General features: G+C 38.0%; 1 protein-coding gene across 1 annotated transcript; it reads left to right on the top strand.

The window, feature by feature from the left end:
• Positions 1-1,298: 1,298 nt before the first annotated feature.
• On the top strand, positions 1,299-26,977 carry LOC108260983 (exportin-5). The gene is made up of 32 exons (XM_017461765.3): positions 1,299-1,500; positions 2,652-2,773; positions 2,858-2,930; positions 3,119-3,256; positions 3,457-3,639; positions 4,958-4,984; positions 5,095-5,280; positions 9,342-9,418; positions 9,526-9,622; positions 9,788-9,871; positions 9,954-10,079; positions 10,165-10,255; positions 10,330-10,458; positions 11,314-11,429; positions 11,635-11,790; positions 11,944-11,985; positions 12,437-12,526; positions 12,682-12,881; positions 14,966-15,065; positions 15,319-15,500; positions 16,021-16,121; positions 16,208-16,304; positions 16,761-16,897; positions 19,944-20,041; positions 20,199-20,245; positions 20,836-20,939; positions 21,045-21,104; positions 23,603-23,700; positions 23,999-24,106; positions 24,185-24,322; positions 25,260-25,424; positions 25,822-26,977. Exons 1-32 carry the CDS (start codon positions 1,399-1,401, stop codon positions 25,966-25,968), a joined length of 3,621 nt encoding a protein of 1,206 aa, XP_017317254.1. The 5' UTR covers positions 1,299-1,398; the 3' UTR covers positions 25,969-26,977.
• Positions 26,978-27,956: the final 979 nt, after the last annotated feature.

Raw genomic sequence — 27,956 nt, 5'->3', positions numbered from 1 at the left:
AGAGTTTGATTAGGTATCACATTAAGCACAGAGCCCACAGAGGAAGAGTTAAGATGAGTTGTCCTGGCTGCATTACTGCTGTCTCACTTCTTCATGCTGCTGTCTGATAGTTTTAGGGTTTATGTTTCTGCAAGCTTGCTAAGCTTTGGCTCTTGGAGAGTTACGGTAATGTACAGCTTCCCAGATCTGCAAGTTGAAGCTAAATAAATGAGCTGAAGGGCTGTTGGATAATTACAGAAGAGAGAATATCACAATCACACTGTGCATGAGATAACCCTGGCTTTCAATCCTTTTTATATTTAGTATTTAAATATATGTCATGGTACATGTATCTGTTCCATCAATATGCTACATATGAAACACACTCCAGCATCCACACTCCAGTCTGCAGTCTGCAGCCAGTGCTGTGCAAGGACTATTATTATTTCTTTTATTATAGAGATCATTTAAACAAACAAACAAATAAGTAATGACACAAATATACGATAAATTAAAATAACATGTTAAATGTGAATATATGATAATTAATTAAAAAGATAAAGTATAAACTGTGTTGAATAAATAAATGAATGGATTAATAATATAAACATATTATATATTGCATTTCAAAATGTAAATTGATTTTTAGGAAGAATTTAAACAAACAAAACAAATAAAATGTTAACTCAATATTTAATTAAATACCTATGGCCTTTAATACATTTAAAGAAAAGGTTATTGAGTATTATCAAGGAATAAATGAATAAACAAATTAACTAACAGAACAAAATGTATTATAATGACAATGAATATTTTAAAACTGTCTAATAAATAAATAAATAAATAGATAAATAAATGTTGATTAACTTTTGAATGAAATATGAATTAGTTATGCACTGTGATGAATTAAAAGGAAAAAAACTTTGAATTTAATGACTAGATAAATAAATAAATAATATATGCTTTAAAAATATGAATACATTACAAGGACAATGGATATTTGTTTAAACAACAAACAAGCAACCATTTTTCATATTTAAAAAAAATATATATTAATATATTACTATGAACAATAAAGATTTTAATACATTTGTAAGTAAATAATTCAAACTTGGTTGTTCTTTTCAAATAACAGTCCGAACTGAGTAAAACTGTTAAATGTATTAAAGGGTCAATTTAGTGTCGTGTTGCGCGCGCGCCACCATGCGGTAATCATCACAAACTACACATACTCTTCTCCATGCATAATTACATTCAGCTCGGAGCTCGTGATAATGGCGTCCCATAGAGAACTCCATTTCCCATGATTCTGCGGGGCTGTCCAGCGCTGCAAGCTGCATGCACGCTGTTGCACAGCTCCTCCGTTAAAGCACCTCGTAAGCGTGTGCAGTTAGCTGTGTTTGCTACGTGAGCAGTACCATGGCAGAGCCGGTGGCCGCGATGTGTGAGCAGCTCATTAAGGCTGTGACCGTTATAATGGACGCGGAATCCAATCATCGGTACCGCCTGGAGGCTCTGAAGGTACCGGGGCTGGAGGAGAAGCGATTAGCTACACGGCTAGCAGGGTCTAGCTAACCGGCGAGCGGAGGGCTGCTGAGCTGCTGCCCGGCTAAAGCTAACGTTTTTATAGAAACCTTTACGCGCTCCAGAGTGCGCATTAAAACACAGTTTTCTTAATAAAAGAAATAAACTTTTTATAGTTAGATTTTTAGCTAAGTGTATTACAGTGTTAGCCGACCTAGCTATTATCATTTGTATAGCTAATTAATCGGTTATGTGTATTTTGGAAGCTAAAGACACATCTGCCTGTGGCTGCGTCATAAATGGCTTGTTTTCCCCTCATCCAGTGCACTAACTAGTGAGTGTGAAAGCTAATGTATGCACCCTATATAGTGCACCTTGTGTATAATACGAAGCCATTTGGGATGCAGTCAGTATCTCGCCTGCTCATTGACCCGAACCGTTCATGTTGCTAATGTACAGGTGTTACGGTTTGAAATTTCCACGGTATGATAACCTAGTGTGAAAATATCACGGTTTCACGGTATTAATCGACCATTTTCAAAACATAAGTCGGTGGTGAAAAGTAAAACGCATTTTTATTAGGAAATATTTGTGCAAAACTTGTTTGTAGAACAGACCACGCTGGAGGAAAAGCGATAAAATCCCATAATTAGGGCAGTGGTGGCTTGACGGTTAAGGCTCTGAGTTACTGATCGGAAGGTCGGGGGTTCAAGCCCCAGCACTGCCAAATTGCCACTGTTGGGCCCTTGAGCAAGGCCCTTAACCCTCTCTGCTCCAGGGGAGCTGTATCATGGGTGACCCTGCGCTCTGACCCCAACTTCCTGACATGCTGGGGTATGCGAAGAAAAGAATTTCACTGTGCATATGTATATGTGATCAATAAAGACTCATTATCATTAATTATTCTTCTTTCTTAGGAAGCTATGTTGAGTGGCTTTTTGGTAAAATCTCATTGTCAGTGTTTGTCATGTTGATATTATTAAAGGGATGAGAACCAGTACTTGAATGGGATAAAAAAAAAAAAAAGCACACACACAACGTGGCTACATGTGATGCCGTAACAGCCCTAACTACATGTTCAGATTTGTAGCTGAGTTATAGCTATTCTTATTTTATTTCAGATACTAATAATTAATCTTCTGTTTCAGTTTTGTGAGGAATTCAAAGAAAAATGCCCGTATTGTATTCAGTGTGGCCTTCAGTTAGCAGATAAATCCCAGACAGCGGTGGTGAGACATTTTGGTCTACAAATACTGGAGCATGTTATAAAGTAAGTACGACTTTAAATATAAGCCGTAGAAGGGAATGTTTCTGTATAGGATATACACCGATGGGCCGTATGTTGTGTAACCAGGTTTCAGTGGAACAACATGCCGCAGCATGAGAAAGTCCATTTGAAAGACTGCACCATGGAGATGTTGACCAATGTGAGTACTGAACAGAGTTTACAGGTCTCAGCAAAATTTTCCAACCCAACTAAAACAAATGCACAAAAAGACCTGAGGAAAATAAAAACTAGAACAATCTGGCAACCTTGACGTGAGACGGCTCTTTGAGTTCCCGTCGCTAGTAAAAGTGTGTGATACATACATGATGTCTTTATGTATTTCATTAGGGAACATATCCCATCTTGGAGGAGGAGAGTCATATTAAAGACGCTCTGTCACGCATCGTTGTGGAGATGATCAAGAGGGAGTGGCCTCAACAGTGGCCAGATATGCTGAAAGAGATGGAAACGCTCACTACATTTGGGGTATTGTGATTTATGCTTGGGTATTGCCTGAATGCTCACTGCACCGCTCTAACTTCAGGCGTTCTTCAAAATGTTGGCATTTCCATTTCCTTGTAAACATGTAAAGTCGATGGAGCATCTTACCTGCTCTTTTACAACGCATAGCTTTCCTGCTCTTTTACAACACGTACCTTTCCTGCTCTTTACCTTGTCTTGTTCAGGACACGCAGACGGAGCTGGTGATGCTGATTCTGCTGCGTCTGGCCGAGGACGTGATTACGTTCCAGACTCTTCCCCAGCAGCGCCGGAGAGACATCCAACACACACTAACGCAGAACATGGACAGCATCTTCAACTTCCTCCTGACCATCCTGCAGCAGCATGTCGATGAGTACAGGAAACTGGTAGGATGTTCTAGTAGGTTTGATATTGTTGCGCTAAAGGGATCACCAAAAAGGTGTTCTAGATGTATAGGTTGAAGTTCAGAACCAATTTTTATTTATTTATTTATTTTTTTAAAGGACACTGTCGCTTCGATTGTGTGTGTCCATGTGTAACACAGCAGTTTGTGTTTCTAGGCAGAATTTCCGGTTGCTAGGAGAGGTCTATAATGGGTTTTTGTGAAGTTGGGCCGGTATCTGTCCATAACCGATTAATCAACCGATAGTTTTTAAAAATGATACGGAATGAAAACATAACACTCAAAGTAAAACAATACTGAACTTTATTACAAAAATAAACTGTATCATGAAAATGTACTTATTTTTCCTTTTTTTAAAAAAAATGAAATAAATTTAGAAATATTCATATACATTACCGGTCAAAAGTTTGTGGACACTTGACTTAAATTGTTTCTCATGATCTTAAAAGCCTTTTGATCTGAAGGTGTGTGATTTAATGTTTTAAATCGCTGTTGTAGACAAAAATGTAATCATGCCGACGTATTCATTTCTTTCATTAGAAAATTTACATTTTATTAACAAACATTATTTTTTAAACGGGCGACTCGGAGCGAAATATTCTGAAAAGCATCCAGTAAGTGTCCAGCGTAGGTGTGAACTCCCTTAATACTGTTTAAAAATTATCTCAGGTAAATTCCTCAAGAAATCGGTTGAGAAAATGCCAAGAATACATTTCTGAAAATTCTAGTGAAAAAGTGTGTCTACTTTGAAAATGCTAAAATATTCAATTATTTTAATTTATTTTGGATTTTTTTTATCACAACATAATTCCCATAGTTCCGCTTGTTACTCCAGAGTTTTGATGACTTTATTATTATTCTAAAAGAAATAAAATAAAGAATGAGTGTGTCTAAATGTTTGACTGGTAGTGCATATTAATATATTAATAAATATTAAAGTAAAAGATATACATTCAAAATGTAACACTCCAAATAACAAATAAAATTGATGCCTCCAAAATGAATTAAAAAACCACTTCAGATAACAGAACAAAGTTTGTCAGCGATAGCTCCCTCAACCGGGACAAACGAGTGATTAATCTGCAAAACTCATCAATCGGTCAGTCTCGAGTTGCTAGGCATAATACATGCGCAGGAACGAACTTGTCTCTTAAACGTTCCACAACACACCTGATCTCGTCGTTAATGGATTTCATAAAATGTTTTAGACTTCTGTGCTACGTCTAGTAGAAGTTAGACTCCACTAGTTTTTTGTTCATCATATTTGAATTGTCTCTCTTTTTTGCGCTTTTGTTTTCCAGAAAATAATCCCAGGACAAGAGTTAAAGGTGAGGCTCAGACTGTGAGGTCACTGATTTTTGTTTTTGAATTACAGACGAATAATGCACTTTGGCATGGCATCAAACTATTTAATAATGCGTTCCTTTACTTTTATTAGGCCAAAGCACATTGTCGAGTTGGCATGACCACCTTAAACACTCTGGCCGGCTACATAGACTGGGTCGCGCTGGTTCACATCACCAACAACAGCTGCCATTTACTGGAGATCCTGTGCTTACTCCTGAGCGAGCCAGAGCTTCAGCTGGAGGCTGCTGAGTGTCTGCTCATTGCAATCAGCAGGAAAGTGAGTGGCTCTTTCCTTTCCTCAGTGCCACTGTTTGTATGATTTAGCCTGTAAATATTTCATGCAGAAATACCATACATTTTAGCATACACTCGCAGACCAATGTTTATTAGGAGCACCTGTACATCTGCTTATCTTTCATCAGCACGATGCATAAAACAGGTCAAGAGCTTCAGTTAATGTTCAAACAGTGAGGTCAGAGGAGATCAGCCAGACGGTTTCGAGCTGACAGGAAGGCTACAGTAACTTAAATAAGCACTCTTTACAACCACAGTGCGCAGAAAACGAATGATCTCAGCATGCACAAACTTTCAATCCTAACAGCATGTCCGCGGGTCCTTAAAAGTCTTAAAATGTCTTAAATTCCTTAATGTAAAAATAAGCCTTCAATTAGCATTAAAATGTCTTAAATTCATGTTTGAAAGGTCTTAAAAATGTAACCGAACCGACACCATAAAGAAGATTTCGATGTTATTTTGGCTGGGTGCTGTTTGAGATGGTAAAGCCGTGGGACCGTGTTGCACTCGGAGTGTGTATGCGGTCACTCACACACTCCGGTGTTTTAGAGCGGCTTGGTTCACAGTAAACGCCACTCCACACCAACTTCATCTCTCTGTGCTGTGAGTTTGAGTGACTTATAACCTGCATTAGACACAACACACGCCAGATTCACTTTGGTTTTATGTTAGCGTTATCTCAAACATTTCTGTGGACAGAGGTTTACAGCATTTCACCTGACTGACAATGAATTTTGACAGTGAATTTTAAAAATACTATAAGGAGGTCTTCCTGCGGTTTTCCTCCAAAATAAAAGCCACAAGGTCTAATGCATTAAAGTGAAATATATCAGAAATATATTACTATTGTTATATTACTATTTGTACCCAAAGTAAAAAAATATTATTAACTATTCTTCAGTGCAGTAGTAATATCACAAAACAGCAAAGGTTTTTTAATATATATTTTACAAAAATTTCTGGACATTTACAGTGAGGGAAAAAAGTATTTGATCCCCTGCTGATTTTGTATGTTTGCCCACTGACAAAGAAATGATCAGTCTATAATTTTAATGGTAGATTTATTTGAACAGTGAGAGACAGAATAACAACAAAAAAATCCAGAAAAACGCACGTCAAAAATGTTATAAATTGATTTGCATTTTAATGAGGGAAATATGTATTTGACCCCTCTGCAAAACATGACTTAGTACTTGGTTTAAAAACCCTTGTTGGCAATCACAGAGGTCAGACGTTTCTTGTAGTTGGCCACCAGGTTTGCACACATCTCAGGAGGGATTTTGTCCCACTCCTCTTTGCAGATCTTCTCCAAATCATTAAGGTTTCGAGGCTGACGTTTGGCAACTCGAACCTTCAGCTCTCTCCACAGATTTTCTATGGGATTTAGGTCTGGAGACTGCCTAGGTCACTCCAGGACCTTAATGTGCTTCTTCTTGAGCCACTCCTTTGTTGCCTTGGCCGTGTGTTTTGGGTCATTGTCATGCTGGAATACCCATCCACGACCCATTTTCAATGCCCTGTCTGAGGGAAGGAGGTTTTCACCCAAGATTTGACGGTACATGGCCCCGTCCATCGTCCCTTTGATGCGGTGAAGTTGTCCTGTCCCCTTAGCAGAGAAACACCCCCAAAGCATAATGTTTCCACCTCCATGTTTGACGGTGGGGATGGTGTTCCAGGGGTCATAGGCAGCATTCCTCCTCCTCCAAACACGGCGAGTTGAGTTGATGCCAAAGAGCTCCATTTTGGTCTCATCTGACCACAACACTTTCACCCAGTTGTCCTCTGAATCATTCAGATGTTCATTGGCAAACTTCAGACGGGCATGTATATGTGCTTTCTTGAGCAGCGGACCTTGCGCGCGCTGCAGGATTTCAGTCCTTCACGGCGTAGTGTGTTACCAATTGTTTTCTTGGTGACTATGGTCCCAGCTGCCTTGAGATCATTGACAAGATCCTCCCGTTTAGTTCTGGGCTGATTCCTCACTGTTCTCATGATCACTGCAACTTCACGAGGTGAGATCTTGCATGGAGCCCCAGGCCGAGGGAGATTGACAGTTCTTTTGTGCTTCTTCCATTTGCGAATAATCGCACCAACTGTTGTCCCCTTCTCAGCAAGCTGCTTGGCAATGGTCTTGTAGCCCATTCCAGACTTGTGTAGGTCTACATCTTGTCCCTGACATCCTTGGAGAGCTCTTTGGTCTTGGCCATGGTGGAGAGTTTGGAATCTGATTGATTGATTGCTTCTGTGGACAGATGTCTTTTATACAGGTAACAAACTGATATTAGGAGCACTCCCTTTAAGAGTGTGCTCCTAATCTCAGCTCGTTACCTGTATAAAAGACACCTGGGAGCCAGAAATCTTTCTGATTGAGAGGGGGTCAAATACTTTTTTCCCTCATTAAAATGCAAATTAATTTATAACATTTTTGACATGCGTTTTTCTTGTTTTTCTTGTTGTTATTCTGTCTCTCACTGTTCAAATAAACCTACCATTAAAATTATAGACTGATCATTTCTTTGTCAGTGGGCAAACGTACAAAATCAGCAGGGGATCAAATACTTTTTTCCCTCACTGTATAACACTACTTGTTACATTACCTTGGAATTAAATAACAAAAGACTAGTGAACACTGCTGTGAGGGGGTTTCTAATACACCTGTGACGAGTGATGGTAAATTCGACATCTTTTTCTCCTTTGATTGCTGAAAACAGAATCTCTATAAGAACATAATCCATTATAGCTGCTGTATCGTGTAGCATGATTGAAGTGACGTGCAGGTGTTAAACATTTTTGGAAATATCTTGAATATGGTATTAAAAGGTATTAAATTTGAAGTGCTGATACCTGTAGATAAGGAGGTGGATGGGCTAAAACAGCAGAAGACAATCAGTGTGGTTCACTCCTTTCAGCCAAGAACAGGAATCTGAGGCTACAGTGGGCACGGACTCAGCGAAACTGGACAGATGAAAACTGGAATAAACACTGGCTGTTATTTTCCCCCAGTCTTTAACTGCCTAAAGTGGGAGAGGCTTTCCCACTGTAGCCTCGGCTTTTTGGCTGATTTATATAAGTTCGTGAAAGTACAGGTGTTCCTAAATAAGATATTGATTACAATATACATTACAGTCAACATGTTTTAGATCTGATTGGGGCTTGAGTACAGATCTAGTGGTTTTGGTTTTCTCTTTCTCTGCCTGCAAGTACAGATATTTTCTTGCAGTTCATGTTGCTTAAGATGGTATATTGCTTTCAAAGTCATTTAATATCAACAGAATTTTATTTGCTTGTATGTATTTTTTTTTACATTTTTTTTTTAAATTTGTCTTTTTTTGATCTACACGAGACAATTGTAAGCATTATATTATTTATAGTATATATACAGTGCTGTGCAAAAATCTTGTTTTAGGCACCCTATTTTTTATTTCATTTTTTAGTACAAAATTTGTTACAGATTTTTATTTCATGACTTCTGCATTATCGAGTCAGTACAAAAAAACATATTAGTTTTCCAGCACAGAAAAAATGTTACAGAAAAATGTTTGTATATCATTAAAGAAAGCAGCGTATTATGTAAGAGACACTTTTCAGACAAAAACACAATGAAGGCTGCTGGATTTTGGAAGTGCGACAGTCAAAGTCTCCAGAAGAACCGTGTCTGGTTCTGCAAAATACTCAATAAAACATACAGCTCATTTCCTTATAAAACTGAACTAATTCTACCTGAGACTACTAATACATTTTTTTTTTTTAAAGCAAATGGTCATCAAAGCAAATGGTCGTCACACCAAATATCGACTTTGTTTCATTTATTACTGTTTACTGCTCTTTATAGTATTTTTTATTTAATTTAATTTAGTTTAGTTTGAAGGCATCTTTGCTGTACGGCATTTATTTGCATGTGCTTAAGACTATTGCACAGAACTGTATGTGTATTGATATATGGAATTCTAAATGTAAGAAATAAACAAATCAAAAGCATGGGTAAAGTATTGCACATTATTACACGTTTAATGTATGTTGTGTCCTTCTTGCCCCCCTGTACAGGGGAAACTGGAAGACAGGAAGCCACTCATGGTGCTCTTTGATGACGTGGCCATGCACTACATTCTGTCAGCTGCACAGTAAGTCTTATCTGCTTTTTGTAATGTGCTTTTAAGTTAAGCCTTTAATCATGACAGAAGGCATGGGAGATCTAAAATAAAATGGTCTTTTGTCATTTTCACTGAAGATCAGTAGAAGTGGGGCTCAGCGAGATGAGCTACACTTTCCTGAAGAGGTTATGTCAGGTGCTGTGTGCTCTAGGCAGTCAGCTCTGTGCCTTATTGGTAAGGGTGTTCTTCGTATGGCATTTTATATCTTCGCGTATGTGTGTGTGTATGTGTATGTATATGTGTGTATATATATATATATATATATATATATATATATATATATATATAATATAAAATATAAAGATTCCATGGGAACTGATGGTCATGTGTTTGTGTTAGGGTTCGCCTGCGGAAGTGGAGGTTCCTGCTAACTTGAGTAAATACATGGAAGCGTTTCTCGCCTTCACTACTCACCCCAGTCAGGTAAAATGTTAAGATGGCTGCTGTAAAAGAATATGCTTTTCAGCTGCGAAATGAAATGACTCAATCTAATGATGTTGTGCAGTTTCTTAGATCTTGCACTCAGACCACCTGGGGAAGCATGTTCAGACATGAGGTTTTATCTAAGGAGCCTGTTATTATCCAGATGGCTGTTAAATATTTAAAAGCAGCCATGACCAACCTTGTGAAGGTGAGTGAAAAATCATTCATTGACCTGCCATTTCCAAGAGGTTTCTGCTGCTGTACCGATTATTTATTTTTTTTCCCCTTTCCAGTCAGGATTCCCATCGAAGAACGACAGCCCGGCTTGTGAGTATGCCCGCGTGGACTTCGACAGCGACGAGGACTTCAATGCTTTCTTTCATTGTAAGCAGATTGCTCGTTCGCTGTCGGGATTGTTCTTTGCCCTTTTCATGATGTTAATAGTTTTTCTTTGACAGCTTTTCGGGCCCAGCAGGGTGACGTTATTCGTCATTCTTGTAAGATTGCTCCTCTTGAAGCCTTCCAGATTGCTGGGGAATGGTTACAATATCAGATCAACTCGCCCGTCAACGCTGGAAATGCTCTATGTGAGTTTAAACTTTGACCATTGTGGACATTTTATGTTACTTTGTAACTACTATGTCCATTGAGCTTTTGATGTTTTTCAGTAACCTCTATGAAGGTATATTTGTCATGTGAAAGTCATAATCTGTTTCGATATGCATTTCAGAGAAGTAGAGACAAGATGGTCGCTAATAGGCATTTAAAGGTTTCATCTATAACATCACAACCTGTCAGTGTAGTAATGTGAAACGCATAAAGACTGGTCACGAAAGAGGCGAAAATCCAGTGTCAGTCAGTGCAGATGACATGGGAATAAAAAAAATAAAAAAATAGTGTGATTATATTATGAATTATATGGATAAAATGCAGGTTTTAGGTTCTAAAACCTTATAAATGTCAGCCATGTGTAGTTCCAGTTACTAAATGATTGGTCAAGCTGTGTTTAGGGGAGGGGCTTTTGTGAAAATTCAGCTGAATGTAAGTCAGATGGGAATAAGATAGAAACTTTTTGGTCTCCATTTGAGTCAAAAGGCCATTGAAACGCAATTAGGTGAGGTCAGCTTTTTTTTCCGAAATGAAAGTTTACCACCTTAAATTGACCACATGAAATGTGTCGCAGTAATTTGGAAAGTTTCCGCACTGAGCATGCTAGCACATTTCTGAGAAATCAACTAAATCTGGAAGACAAGTTTGCTGTTCTTGGGGTCAGGTTTTTATTAAAGTCTTCTCTTAAATGATTTTAACCAGCAAATGTTGTTGTTTTTCAGCAAGCTTATTTTAGTCCATTACATATTTAGGAAGAAATCGTGCATTGCACAAATGGTTTGAACTGAGAAAATATACAGAGACAATAATCCCTGATCTGGTCTTTTCTAAAGCTAAAACAGGAGAAGGGATGTGCTCAACGTTCTCGCCCGCAGCTGTGCAGTGGGAAGCCATGACGTTTTTAACAGAAAGTGTGTTGGGACAGATTTTTAAAATCTTGGAGAAAGAGGTATAACCCATCAATCTCCCATTAATGAACACACCATCATACAATTTTCTACTTGCCATCATTGAAGCAGATTGAACAGGACTGTACTGTTGTGAATGTAATTTGTATTATGGAATAATTGACGTTTATTCTGTGGTGGTTTGTGAAGTGAAGCACATGTTAACGCCATGCTCTTGTTCTTTTTCCTGCTTATCCTACTGATTAGAAGCTGCCTGTTGACCAAGGCATGGAGCTGCTGCATGCTGTAGTGAACTATGAGACACGGGATCCCGTCATCCTGTCCTGCATCCTCACCAATCTCACCACCCTCTTCCCCTTTGTCCTGCATCGCCCAGAAGTTCTACCTCAAGTGTTCTTTAAGGTAAGATATATTCCCTATACTGCACTACTTCTACTGTAACATATACTCATTAGCACTGCACATGGGTATATCGATGACCGTCAAAGTATATTTCATCCCGTTAAAGTTTGCAGCTTTAATTGAATGTATTTTTCTTTTTTGTGTTTCTTAAAGCTATTTCCTGCGATCACATTTGAAGTGGTTGAAGAAAGCAAGGTATGAGTTCATGTAAATGTGGAAAGGATTTTTTTTTTTCCTTTGTTTTTTTCTTTCCCCTTTCTCTTTCATGTTGAGTTTGCTTCAGTTAATTGTTTTTTTTTTTTTTTTTTTTAGTCAAAGCAGTACATATGTATTACTTACTGGCCAATATCTAAATTCGTATCACAGTATTTGCTTAACATTTTATCATGGTTCATAATATCATGATATTGTATTTAAAACCGATACAGAAAGTATATTTCATAATGTAATCACTTCGAAGACAGTTGCTCACCTAAACAGAACACAAGACTAGTGATGGGATTCTGAAGTGAACATGATGTATGTTGAATATCATGATATCTTGTATTTGAGCACATACTTGTTCATAACACAGATTTTGGGAAGCGCTGTATCGTCGCTAGGGGTGTGTGTAGGATTTGAGGTTAATGACGTGCCAAATTTTCAGGCTCCTCGAACCCGAGCGGTGAAGAACGTCAGAAGACATGCTTGTTCCTCCATCATCAAGATGTGTCGCGATTATCCAGAGTTTATACTGGTAAGCAATGGCTCTCCAAGGAAAAGTGCTAGCTTCATATTCTTTAATATTCCACCATCACTGATCACAGACAAATGTGTTCTAAATCAATATGAAACCATAAAAACACCAATAAATAGAAAATGTATGATGTCACAGCATATTTTTTCATCTAGCCATGCTTTGACATGCTCTACACTCGAGTGAAAGAGCTGTTCACCAATGAGCTGCTGCTGACTCAGATGGAGAAGTGTGCACTCATGGAGGCGCTCGTGCTGATCAGCAACCAGTTTAAAGACTACAACAAGCAGAAGGCCTTCTTAGAGGAGCTCATGGCTCCTGTAACGGCACGCTGGCTCTCAGAGGAGATGCGCAGGTACAGGTCATATTGGAGATAATAATTATTAAAGGGTTTGAGTGTACTTTAATTCAGATAGGCAGTGGGCTTGGACTATAGTGTAATATTAATTACAGGATTATGCTACGTGGATTTATTGTAATAAGCAGGGATGCAACTAACGAATATTTTCATAATTGATTACGTGGCCGATTATTTTATCGATTAATCGGATGAGGGTGAACTTCAATACCGTTTTTCTATTTATTTAAAACAAAATCCACAAACGGAATGTTACAAATATAATCTTCGGACTACAACTTGTAGAAATAAGAAAGTGTGAAAAAATAAGTACAGCCCATGGAAATGGTTGTTTTCTTTGACATATTTGTACAAGCAAACATATGATCCTCCTTGAAACAGCACCTATTAATGTTGATACTCTATCAAATGACACACAAAATTGACATTTTGTAGTAATTGTCACAATTTAAGTTAACAAAAAACAGACCAGTCACATGGAAAAAGTAAGTACACCCCCTACATTTATCACACCTTCAAATCCATTAAATTAGAATCAGGTGTTCAAGATTGGGTGCCAGTGATTAGAACCTGCTTAGGGAGTGCAGGTGAAGAAGGACCTCATACCAACTGTGAAGCACGGTGGTGGAAATCTTATGGTTTGGGGTTGCGTCACTGCCTCAGGGACTGGACAGCTTGCACTCATTGATTCAGCTATGAATTCTGTGTAATATCAAAGTGCTTGAAGATAATTTGAGGCCATCTGACTAAAAGTTGAAGTTGAACCAAAAGTGGACCTTTTAACAGGATAATGATCCTAATCACACTAGCAAATCCATCAAGGAACGGCTCAAAAAGAATAAATTGAAAGAATATTGCATGGAAGAGGGGTCAAAAATTCGAGCAAGCCGATGTCAGAGACTGGTGGACAATTATGCAAAACACCTACAAGATGTTATTTCTGCTGAAGGTGGCAATACTAGTTTCTGAGGCCAAGGGTGTACTTACCTTTTTCACAGAAGAATATCACATCTATTGATATTTCTGTTGAATAAATGATTGAAAATTCATTTTAATTTGGCATTAGTTCCTTCTTCTGCTACCCACTGTACATCACCGTGTCCTTGTTACAAATAGATCGCTCCCATTATTATAAATGACAGAATTGACACTGCAATTTTGGATACAAACATTAGTTTGTGCTCCTGCCTCAATGTCGAGCTTCCGTGTTACACGTGCTCTGCTTTGTAAAGTTTACAAGTTACAATCTTCTTCGGGACATTTAATGTAAAATGCTCCCATGACTTGGAGATCGAAACATTTTATGCTGTCATTTGATTACACCTCCCTATGATAAAAGATGTGTACATCCAATCTGAACCAAAAAGTAACAGTCCAAATAACAAATAAAAAAGAGAATGAATTGATCAAAACAATACTTCAAATAACACAACAAAATTTGTCAGTTTTTATCTTGCCTCCAGAGGCCGCTCTCGTGCTCTATAATGATGGTGGACGCTTCTCCAGTTGCTCCCGCAACAGATGCAACTGGGAGAGACTATCCGTGTGGATTTTTGTAGATAACCGATAGTTCCAGTAATCAGTTTACAGTGCCAGTTAATCAGCAAAAATTATCAAACGGTTGATCTCTACTTAAAATCCATTATTAAAAATTTTGAAGAATATGGCACAACCTCTACTCTGTAGAGGAGGCTGTCCACCAAAAGTCAGAGACCAGTTAAAGAGGGGGTTAGTCAGAAAAGCGATTATACTTATCTAGTGACAACTTGATAATCTAAATTGACCTATAATCCAAATTTAGTTTCAGGTTATAATGCTACAAAGGGAATGAATACTTGAGCAAGGCACTGCATTCTGAGTATTTTGAAGGCCAACAGTAACCAGTATTTTCCCTGAACTGACCCATCTTTTAAATATTATTTAAATAATATCATTCATAAGGATAACTTTATTAGTCAGGAAATGTAATCAATTGAGAGAGCTATTTCTAGATCTGTTCATTCTAGTGGCAAAGAAAATGACTAATTCTGTTTTTGTTTTTCTTTCTCATTTCAATGGCTCATAACTGCTCCTCTGTGCAGCGTATTGTCCGATCCAGCAAGCTTTATTACGTTTATTGGTGCTGATCAGGTCATCAATGAACACGGTGCTGAGGATCAGATGGGAATCAACAGGTCAAGGGTAAATTTGAGCTGTCCACATTATATCAGAATTATAATGTATTCTAGCTTGTAGGGGAGGGCAATATGACACAAATCATCTCGCAATACTTATACGATATGTATCATGATGTATAAGTTTCTGAAAATTCATATAAACATATTTGGAAAAGACAGTCACACATCACTACTAACCACTGTACATTTTATTTTCAGATTTCAATTAGCTAGTTTACTCCTAAGTGAATAACTGATCATTTCATGTCCACTCTCAGATTAGTTTTTGTGTGTACACCATTCTGGGCATGGTGAAGCGAGCACGCTGGCCTGCTGATGTGGAGGAAGCCAAAGCCGGGGGTTTCATAGTGGGCTACTCTCCTGCTGGAGCGCCGATCTACAGAAACCCCTGCACAGAGCCTGTACTGGCCCTGCTTCCAAATCTGCTCACCCTCATCAGGTACGCTGTCTATCTGACATAAAGCTACTTTGGGCAGTTGGTCAGAAATGACCCTGCTGATAACAGTGAGTCCTGATTACAACCCTTTATAGGTATCCGGGTACTAATTATGTCACTTTGCATCAGATCACATCACCCCATCACTGATTATTTCCTTTCACAGCATGTCCTCTCTGTTATTGCTTCCTTATTACCATTTAAAATATTGCATATATACATTACATGCTATTAATTTGATACAATATTCTTTCTTTGACTTTGATGTCTCATGTAGTTGACTTTGATAGAAGTGTGTGGTTTTTTTTTTGTTTGTTTTGTTTTTTAACTTTTTTTTTTTTTAAACTTTTTTTTAAAAATATTTTTTTTTAAATTTATTTTTAGGATGTTTGGATAACTTATGGCATAGGCTTTAATCAAATGCTACAATGATAGTTATACATGTAGGAAGCACCTCTGCATTTGTAGTGTCTGCATTTTATAGCCTAAAGCATGTTCTGTTTTCTGTTCATTTTCATTTCAGGACCCACAACAGCCTATTTCTACCAGAGAATCTATCTCTACTCAGCGAGACCTTCACCCGGACGTATGATGTCATGGACGTGGAGAAGAATCTCATTTTAGGTACATGGTGAATGTCTTTGGCAATGTGGTGATGTATTTATAGATGTAGATGTGGATAAAATATCTTAAAACGTATCTTCATAAAGGAATCTCCCAGCCGTTGTCGGACGTGTATGACTCTCCGGTGTATAAAAGCGCACTAGAGCGGATGCAAGGCTTCTTCTGCACACTCTACGACAACTGGTGAGAAAATCTGAACACACTCTCACTACACTGCAAACACGGTGTAGTTGTAATCGGTCGTTGTAATGGCATTACATCATCCATTAAAAAGATGGAGTAGTTTGCTACATAAAACTATTCAAGTGCCATTTTTGAATAGCACCATCTGCCTGGTTTTCATTGTTTGATGCTATTGTATTTTTCCCCTTTTTTTTTTCTTCAAAATAAAGCACAAAGTGCCTTCTGGGAAAATTTTTCTTTAAATCTGAGCAGGATCTTTATTCTGTATGTGAGCACTGAATGGTTTCAAAAAAGGTAGCTGCAGCAGACTTTGTCCAAAAATGCTGACTACAACTTTTTAAGATTCCCTTGAGATAAAATCATAGAGGAAGTAGAAGGGGAATTTCAGAAAACCATCACAGCTTCTCGTTAGTTCTTAAGTCTCATTATTTAATTTTTTCTCTCGCTCTCTTGCAGTTACCACGTGCTAGGACATGCTGGCCCAGCCTTGCTGCAGGACTTTTATACGATAGAGGGGTTGGAAGAACAGTTAGTGGGCTCTGCCCTCATCCACCTGGAGCATGTTCCTGACCATAGGCTTCGCCCTTTGCTTCATATCCTTTATGAAATCTTAAATGTCATTTAAGTGATCTACTGAACTATAGTGGAAGTCATGTTGCTGCATTATTTTGCGCTTGTACTAGAACTACATATCAAAATCAACATCTTAACCCTAGCGTTTCATTAACGTCAAACAGATATAATTCATCTACTGTATACTGTAAGCAAATATATATACAGGTGCATCTCAAAAAATCGGCTTAGTAGTTAGCACGTTCGCCTCACACCTCCAGGGTCGGGGGTTCGATTCCCACCGTGGCCCTCTGTGTGGGGAGTTTGCATGTTCTCCCTGTGCTGCGGGGGTTTCCTCCAGGTACTCCGGTTTCCTCCCCAGTCCAAAGACATGCATGGTAGGCTGATTGGCATGTCCAAAGTGTCTGTAGTGTGTGAATGTGTGTGTGATTGTGCCCTGCGTTGGAGGGTGTACCCCGCCTTGTGCCCGATGCTCCCTGGGATAGGCTCCAGGTTCCCTATGAGCCTGAAGGAAGGATAAGCGGTATAGAAGATGGATGGATCTCAAAAAATTCTGGAACGTTAATTTTTTCTGTAATTGAATTCAAAAAGTGGAACTTTCACGTATTCTAGATTAATCACACATAAAGTGAGATATTTCAAACCTTTTTTTTTTGTTTTAATCTTGATGATTACAGCCTACAGCTCACGGAAATCAAAAATCCAGTATCACTGTGAAAATGAACTTTTTTTTTTAGATGCACCTGTGTGTGTGTGTGTGTGTGTGTGTGTATGTATGTATGTATGTATGTATGTGTGTATATATATATATATATATATATATATATATATATATATATATATATATATATATATATATATATATATATATATATATATATACATACAGTGAGGGAAAAAAGTATTTGATCCCCTGCTGATTTTGTACGTTTGCCCACGGACAAAGAAATGATCAGTCTATAATTTTAATGGTAGTTGTATTTGAACAGTGAGAGACAGAATAACAACAAAAAAATCCAGAAAAACGCATGTCAAAAATGTTATAAATTAATTTGCATTTTAATGAGGGAAAAAAGTATTTGACCCCCTCTCAATCAGAAAGATTTCTGGCTCCCAGGTGTCTTTTATACAGGTAACGAGCTGAGATTAGGCGCACACTCTTAAAGGCAGTGCTCCTAATATCAGTTTGTTACCTGTATAAAAGACACCTGTCCACAGAAGCAATCAATCAATCAGATTCCAAACTCTCCACCATGGCCAAGACCAAAGAGCTCTCCAAGGATGTCAGGGACAAGACTGTAGACCTACACAAGTCTGGAATGGGCTTGGACCATTGCCAAGCAGCTTGGTGAGAAGGGGACAACAGTTGGTGCGATTATTCGCAAATGGAAGAAGCACAAAAGAACTGTCAATCTCCCTCGGCCTGGGGCTCCATGCAAGATCTCACCTCGTGGAGTTGCATTGATCATGAGAACAGTGAGGAATCAGCCCAGAACTACACGGGAGGATCTTGTGAATGATCTCAAGGCAGCTGGGACCATAGTCACCAAGAAAACAATTGGTAACACACTACGCCGTGAAGGACTGAAATCCTGCAGCGCGCGCAAGGTCCGCTGCTCAAGAAAGCACATATACATGTCCGTCTGAAGTTTGCCAATGAACATTTGAATGATTCAGAGGACAACTGGGTGAAAGTGTTGAGGTCAGATGAGACCAAAATGGAGCTCTTTGGCATCAACTCAACTCGCCGTGTTTGGAGGAGGAGGAATGCTGCCTATGACCCCAAGAACACCATCCCCACCTTCAAACATGGAGGTGGAAACATTATGCTTTGGGGGTTTTTTTCTGCTAAGGGGACAGGACAACTTCACCGCATCAAAGGGACGATGGACGGGGTTATGTACCGTCAAATCTTGGGTGAAAACCTCCTTCCCTCAGACAGGGCATTGAAAATGGGTCGTGGATGGATATTCCAGCATGACAATGACCCAAAACACACGGCCAAGGCAACAAAGGAGTGGCTCAAGAAGAAGCACATTAAGGTCCTGGAGTGACCTAGGCAGTCTCCAGACCTAAATCCCATAGAAAATCTGTGGAGAGAGCTGAAGGTTCGAGTTGCCAAACGTCAGCCTCGAAACCTTAATGATTTGGAGAAGATCTGCAAAGAGGAGTGGGACAAAATCCCTCCTGAGATGTGTGCAAACCTGGTGGCCAACTACAAGAAACGTCTGACCTCTGTGATTGCCAACAAGGGTTTTTAAACCAAGTACTAAGTCATGTTTTGCAGAGGGGTCAAATACTTATTTCCCTTATTAAAATGCAAATCAATTTATAACATTTTTGACGTGCGTTTTTCTGGATTTTTTTGTTGTTATTCTGTCTCTCACTGTTCAAATAAATCTACCATTAAAATTATAGACTGATCATTTCTTTGTCAGTGGGCAAACATACAAAATCAGCAGGGGATCAAATACTTTTTTCCCCCACTGTATATGTGTGTGTATATATATATATATATATATATATATATATATATATATATATATATATATATATATGTATGTATGTATGTATGTATGTATATATATATATATATATATATATATGTATATGTATGTATATGTATGTATATGTCAGTGGAAAGTTCGGGAATAAAAAAACTATATGGCTTCAATAAATATAGCTGTACACATTTAAAATGTTTAAATTGACTTGACTAAATTGACTTGACTAAATATTTGAATAGTTGCATTATGTTCATTAAAATACCTCTGTTGAGAAGGTCCTTAATATTTATTTTACAGTTAATTATTATTTTTAATATGATTATTGATTGATTGAATGATTACTGTATTTTTAGTTAAGGTTTTAGAACCCCACCTCTAATGAACCTTAAACTTGACTAAAACCAACTAATGTAAAATATTTATACCCAATATAAGATTTGTGTTTTTGTCCTGAGTATAATGATATTTAAACAAAAAAAAAAACCCTAGTGAAAATGAATGATTTACATGCGTTGAGTTGTTTTTCAGTCTCATTTGCCTTAATGGAATGAGTGATCACGGGTGTTCATGAAACCGCTGGTCACGTCCTGTCCTCCAGAATATTACGAGAGTCTTCTCTGTCCGCTGCTCGGCCTTCTGTTTTCTCATCTGCTGCAGGTAAAACTTTAAGGTCCCCCCCCAAAGGCTGTGAATATATACTATGAAGGAAATACTATGGAAGTGCTGTAAATGGAGCTCACTGAAGTTCATACAGAAATGTTTGTAATCCTGTTAAAAAGCCACTATTTATGTGATCCTCTGTGATCCTTCACAGAGACTGAACAATCGGTGGCAGATCATCAACCAGAGGACTAGCATGTGGTGAGTGATATCCATCATGCAGATCTGCCAACTTTTACGCGTTTTTGTGTAGGACCTTCACGTGTTAACATCAGAGTATGCTGCTATGAGTTAGCATACAAAAAGTCTGCTTTTTTTTCTTCTTCCCCGTTTTTAAATTTTGTATATATATAATGACAGACGAGTCAATCAGCACTTAAATCAGGAGTAACTCACAGCTGTGTAGGTGGGTTTTTTTATTTTATTTTATTTTTTTTATTTATTTTTATTTTTTTTAACACACCCTGCAAGCCCCGCCCAAACCCCCCACCCAATCTCAAACTAGTAATGTTTTAGCTGGTGCTCTCATCTCAATTTGATTTTCCCGATGCACTGATTGAGTTCTCTCTTTCTGTCAACATATATACACACTCCACCCAACTTACAAGTGCTTATATTGTGAAAAAACTATATCAAAAATGTACTGTGTTTTAACCCCCCCTCAGCTACACATTATCCCTCTCAAGCATGGCAGGTCTGTATCTTGGGTCTTTTCTTAGGTATTTTCCATGTATGTATATTTCCATTCTAGTATTATAATACTTTTTATTTATTTTTTTTTTTTTTATCAGTGGGCCGGATGATGACGAGGCGTATGAGGAGAATCAGGTATCGCAAGAGATGCTGGAAGATCGGCTAGTGCGCTTGGCCACACGAGAGGTCATGGATCTCCTCTGTGAGTGCCATATTTCAATAAACGCCTCTGTGTTTATACACCACAGCACACCTGTACAAAAAATGTAGGGTTTTTGTCTTTTGTTTTACACTTTTGTTTTGGCAGGTGCATCATACATATCAAGAAAGTTGCCTGAATCAGCAGCAAACAGAGAGGATGCAGATGGTAAGTTTATTTTAAAAACCCAGGAATGAGTTTGAAACAGTTGTAATTATTATAAGTGACAGTTTCTATATTTAATAGTAAAGTAGTTAATTAGGAAGAATGGCAGTATGGTCTGCTTCCTCGAAGCTATCATATAGTCTTCATTTAGATTATAGATAAGCACTTGCATAATGCTGTTCTAAAATACAATGATGCTTGGCAAGGTATGATGATGAAAAGTAATTAAAGCACAGATGTACAAATCACAAGCTCATGGACACGTGTTATGAGTAGAGGCTATCCATTTTTTTGTGTGTGTGTCTGAAACAGTGCCCTACCCCTTATACTATACACATTTCATTATAGATGTACTGAATTGTCTGGTCACTAAGCTACGTTGTGGGTCTTGATGCTATTTCATTCCACAACGCTGTTGAATTCATGAACCTGATTGGTCAGAAGGTCTTGATTAATTTTCTGTAACGTCAGCTCAGACAGTAGTTCTGGCTGCAAGGCAATTCAGAGGTTTGTAATTATGCGCTCGTTCGAATAGATAATCGTTTCTATAGTTAATATTTACACAGGGACTTGCATGGCGGATGCGCACCACAAACAGATATTTAAAAATGTGTAATCTTTTAACAGGAGTCTCCAGTGTTACTGCTTTGTAATGGGTAAAGCTGCAGCGTGAGGTTTTCTCAGAACATTTCATTGTGTTTATTAATAATTTTTAAAAATGTAATGTAGAATTGTAAAAGATTTCTGTGGCGTATCAGTAAATTCACTTCATCATGTCTCATCACACCACAACAGCAAGGTGTCTCGCAGGCCACATCAGACTGACTCATGGGGGTTTATTGAAGTGCGAAGAACAACCAAAATACCAATATTGTAACACTCGCTTGACGGTAAAACATTAACGTCACGAGACAAAGCCTTTTATCAGGACAAACTTTGAAAGATTTGTTAGGTAAAATGCACCCAGGAAAACTATTCCAATTTTTATCACAAGTAAATTTAAAGAATCTTTTATAGACTTATCATGTTGTATCAAAATGTCTGACACACATTTTTTATATTATATTATATTATATTATATTATATTATATTATATTATATTATATTATATTATATTATAAAAACACATGAAAAAGAGAATGCCAAGCTGCAAAAGAAACAAAGAGGGGAGGAGGGAAATCTTTCAGACTGACTCCCTTCAGTGCCAGCACCAAGACAAAAGTCACTAGCAGAGTCCTAACAGGACCCTGGGGTAAAAAAGCCAAAGAGTCAGAATTCAAGCCAGTAGTATTCTGTGCTTTTGTTTAATTATTGGCACTTTTATATTATTGTTTCTGAACAAAAACCTCAGATTGAAGAAAAGAAAAAGTTTTAAACATTCATTGTTCCCCAGTAGTAATTTTGTGCAAATTTCACGTTTGCTAATTCAGTTCATTACAGTAATATACATGTATATAATTATTCATTTTATTTTATTTTTTGCTTAAAAGTGCTTAAAGTCTGTCCTGGTTTTTTAACATACACATGACTAATTGCAGGTGTGTCGAGCACAAATCACACAATCTTTAAGTGGTATTCAGATTTAGCTTATTAATGATGCATTTACCTCATAAATCATGACACCCTGCTCTCCCCTACAAGAAAGTACACGCAAGTTCAAGGGCATGCTTTTAAATTTTGCAGTATCGCCCATCCTTACAGCTAAACCTAGCGGCATTGCATTACGTGCGTTTGACATCATGTGCCATCGACTATGGAGCAGCTTGTACTTCCGATTAGTGAGAACCCGCTAGTGTTCCATTTGAGAGGACACTAAACGTCTAAAATTCACACACTAGACTGTAGAGTACACAGTGTAAGTGTATAGTGTAAGTGTGTAGTACATCATTTGGGACTCAACTTTGGTCTGTGTCTGTGTTTTCGGAACAGAAGTAATGCAATGAGTAAACGTGCCCCGTACCTCGATAATGAGATTCCTTGACAATGATTTTCCTAATCAATTGTTATCGATTTTAAGGATTAGTTGCTGCAGCTCTAGAATGTTTGATTAATTACACCACCATGTTATTGATTATTTTGCTACAACATTATATTCCTAACAGAGTAGGTTTCTACAAATACTTCTCCATTACGGCCATTAGTATGTACTAGCTTTGTTACATTAAATTAAATGTTACCACTCTGTATTAAAGCACATAACTAGCTGGATATACATTTAGGTCGACGTTGTTACCTGCCATTATTAGATCGCTTACTGTAACTAGTCTTAAGTTCCTTGCTAGCATTAGAGTAGTATCAGGAAACTGATGAAGAATAAGTGTAATGTTTTCTGAGTTGTGTTACAGGCATGAGTATTGTAGTAGCTGTATTTATTTGAAATATACTGCAGCTGATTCAGAACTGTAGAGCTGCATCCATTGGGGCTAGAGGAAAAAATTAATAGGATGCTTGAGGTCACAACCCAATTTTTTATTTATTTATTTATTTATTTATTTTTATAGGGGATGAGGAAATGATGGCAACCGATTCTTCTCAGCTAAATGCATCGCAGACTTCAGATGAGCTCACCGAACTGGGCAAGTGTCTCCTTAAACATGAGGTAAATTTCATCTAACAGTTTTACTTTTATGTTCAATTATATTCTAACTTGTTTTACTTTGATTTCAAGTTAAACTTTCATTTGTTTGAACAATTAATCAAGTAATCAATATATTTTGCATGGCCTCTGGGTTCTGTGACTGTAAGGGAGACCTATAAGCTAGAAAAACTGGTGAAACGTGGTGATATTTGAGTTGAGTTTTGTGGTGCCAGCAAGCACCTGCATGTTCCCTTTAAGTTTATCCTGTTTTGTACAGTTCAACTTCTTCTCTGTTCTGTCTTCTTAATTCCACCGTCAGGACATCTACATGAATCTGCTGGCTCTCTCGTTTAACTCTCTGTCATGGAGGGACACCGGTAACTGTCAGCGTGCCGCTACCCTGATCTGCTGGACTTTGCTAAGACAGGTACCAAAAAAGGCCATAACTTTACCTCGCACACCCGATTTAAGAAAATACATGTGATTTTGTTGGTGCTTTTCACAGGTGGTGGGTGCAAATTTGCTGCCAGATGCGGTGACGTGGCTGTTCACCAGAGTGCTGAGCGGTCTGCAGATGCATGGCCAGCATGACGGCTGCAACGCAGTACTGACGCAGCTCGCCCTGCTCATCTATGATGCCCTGGTATGTTTCACTTTTGGAACATAGGGCTACAGATAATTAGCCTCTTTTGAAATTAAATGCTAACACAGATAGATATGTTTTGGGAAACCCCCTGTTAAAAGGTTTTCTTATTTGTATTTACGTTGTAGGGAAAAAAATCAAGAAAAGCCAGTCCTGCAGATTTGAGCAATTTCATGGAGGAATGTTTTCTGATATAATGAAAGCTAGTGGGAAATGCATTCATTACATAAGTGATCAGATAATGATCAGATCACTACCGGTCAAAAGTTTAGACACACTCTATTTTTATTTTTACCCCACATTTTAGAATAATAATAGTCATCAAAACTCTGGAGTAACACAAATGGAACTATGGGAATTATGTTGTGATTAAAAAAAAAACCTAAATAAATCAAAAATAATTTAATATTTTAGCATCTTCAAAGTAGACATGCTTTGTGCCTAGAATTTCCAGAAATGTATTCTGGGCAGAAATGTATTTCCCTGAGATGCTTTTTGAACAGTATTAAAGGAGTTCCCACCTACGCTGGACACTTATTGGCTGCTTTTCGGAATATTTCGCTCTGAGTCATCCATTTAAAAAAAAAAATGAGTGAAAGAAATGAATGTTGGCACGATTATATTTTTGTCTTCAACACTGATTTCAAACATTTAATCATACACCTTCAGATCAAAAGGGTTTTAAGATCATGAGATACATTTCAGTCAAGTGTCCAAAAACTTTTCACCTGTTGTGTTGTGTTGTGTAGTGTAGTGTAGTGTAGTGTAGTTGATGATGGTGTTTTAATTGGTGTTAAATGTACCAGATTCGCAAGTCGCATGTAACCAGGACATCCTATAAAATAAAGGAAAACTGTAACTTCAGTCACAAGAAGTGTAAGAGCATTACGGAACCTTTTCCACTAAATGATCTTGAACACTGTTTCTCTCTCCACAGCGGCCTCAATATGCGGAGCTGCGTTCCATCATGAACCAGATCCCCAACGTCCAACCTGACCTGCTAGAGCAGTTCGACCAGAAAACCATCAACCCTGCATCGCAGAAAGTTGGCGAAAAGAAGAGAAAAGACCAGTTTAAGAAGCTCATTGCAGGAGCTGTAGGGGTAAGACACACACCACCCACAAAGGGGAGCCACTTCCTTTATATTCTCTATTGATTGACGTCCAGGCTCCACTGATTTCTATTGCGTATATGGAAATGACCGTTTTGTTTCAGCCGACGCGTGTGAAGGCTTCTAAAGAACGACCGCCTCAGTTGTGTAATGAAAAGAGTGCTAGCTAAACGCCCAGTCATGGAGAGTAACTTATTTCCTCTTTCATCTCTGAGTATCCAATCACATTTTTGCAATATCTTTCATTTTTTTTTATTTATTTATTCTTTCCTCCCCTTAACTTTTGAGTCAGGTTTTCTTATTAGTCGTTATGATCAAGACTCAGACTTTCCTTCCCTGCCCCCCCTCCTCCCCGCATACTGATGCTCGACTCTCTTCCTCTCTACAGAAACCTCTTGGTCAGCAGTTTAAGAAGGAGGTCCACATCCGAAACCTTCCCTCGCTCTTTAAGAAGGTGAAGCCTAGCAAAGACGTTGTGACTGACAGCGAGAATGCTGGATTGATCTCGCTCTTTTCACCTGAACATGATCATTAGGCTGTTTTTTTTTTTTTTTTTTTTTTTTTTAAATAAACGAACACCTTATTACATCCTGCCTAACAAGCTGGGTGTTTTTTTAAATTAGATTATTATTTTATGTTGAATCACATGCGAGTTAAAGGGAGATTTGAAGGGATGTCGGGGGAAAAAAAGAGGAAATGATGACAAATCCTTTCACAAAGGATCGTAAAGCAGATATTCAGTGTTCTCTCCAATATAAACTGATGACATGGACATTTCAAGAGCTACATTCCATCATGTTCGTTCACTTAGTCAATGCTTTTTTAAAACAACTTTAGTGAAACACTAATTTCAGTGAATTATGTACAGGAGACGGTATGTAAAAAGTGTTTGTTTCTATTTTGATGTTCTTAATAAATGTAGATTTGAAAGTCCACTAAGTGTAGTGCAGATTCTGAATGTTTTACTTTACTTAATGCTTCACCTTACACACTTATAACATTAGCTGAGCTTTGAGATCACATGATACAGTTCTTTTATATACAACACACTTGAGTAGCGGCTAGGCTACTCGCGATCCTCTGAGGCATTTATACAATACACGTTATGTATCACACATGTACAAGTGTTAGTAATAAAGTGGACAGTGAATATACACTCACTGTCCACTTTATTAGGAACACTTGTACACAACTGCACTTTTCTAATCAGCCAATCATCTGGCAGCAGCACCACAATGCAACAGAATCCTGCATCAAATGAAGAAACAGTGCGATCTCTGTGGCTTTAATCGTGGCATGGATGTTGGTAGAGATGGTGAAATGAAGCTTTGTGAAGCACCAAGGCTTTCCCCCTTAACTGTATCATGAAATGGTTCTTTACTCAAAGCTATGCAACACAGTTCACAACAATAACATCTTGTGGCCCAGAGGTTGAAAAGCTGCCTCTGTGTCCCAGAGGACTCGGCCATTTTTTGATTTTCATGTAATAAATTGATCGCTTTGTACTCTGAAAACCATGAACACAATAAAAAATATTTAGTCTATCATGTGTCAGTGTTGTAGTACTTGCACAATGTATGAATAAATGAGTCTGTGAATTTATTTATTATAAATGGAACAAAATAACTTGTAGAAATTTTTATGAATCTTCTTTGATCAACACACACAGCTTTATCCACAAAAGGTCTTGCTGTACGTAGGAGTTTATAGACAAGGCTCATGTAGGCATGCATATATACAGTTGTATATATGCATGAACAAGTTTGTTCTCTTGTGTCTCGACAAATCTTTTGATCATAGAATTTTTATTGGAAATTTGCATTTTGCATTTCACATTATAACACCACACCCAACAACCCCAACAAAACAACCACAGCCAAAACCAAAAGAAAGGGGGAAACAAAAGACAATAACAAACAAACATTCAAAGAAAAACACACACAAAAAAAAGCTAAGATGATTAGTGTTTACTGTCTACCTCTCCTCAATCCACCTCCAGGGTGCGTACATCATTGAAGTAAGTAATAAATTGTAGCCATTTTCCCAAAAATGAGTCACCCCTGCCTCTGATGTTGTACTTGATTTTTTCACATTTTAAAAAGAACATTAAGTCTTTAAGCCAGACTGATATAGAAGGGGGTTGTGGAGAGGTCCAAGACAACAATATTCTGCACCGAGCAAGTAATGATGTAAAGGCCACAACACTGGTTTGTTTATGGTTCAGAGGCTGATGTTGAGATGAAACACCAAAGATGGCAATTAAAGGACAGACATCCAATTTGATTTTAAGAACGTCGGACATAGTTTCAAAGAAAGAGTTCCAAAAGTTCTGCAGTTTGGGACAGAGTGCAAACATATGACTCAGGTTACAGGGCGGAAGTTTGCATTTTTCACACGCCAGGAACATTGTGATATATTTTAGACAATTTACTCCTAGAGAGGTGTCTCGAAAAAATATGAGGGATGTCATTAAGAACGAAGGAAAGGGGAAAGATGGTGGGAGAGGAGGAGATTGAGTGAGAA

Source organism: Ictalurus punctatus, chromosome 29 (genome assembly GCF_001660625.3).
Source record: "Ictalurus punctatus breed USDA103 chromosome 29, Coco_2.0, whole genome shotgun sequence".
Classification (NCBI taxonomy): domain Eukaryota; kingdom Metazoa; phylum Chordata; class Actinopteri; order Siluriformes; family Ictaluridae; genus Ictalurus; species Ictalurus punctatus.
The sequence above is the reverse complement of the archived record's forward strand: the minus strand, read 5'-3'. Positions and strand labels throughout refer to the sequence as shown.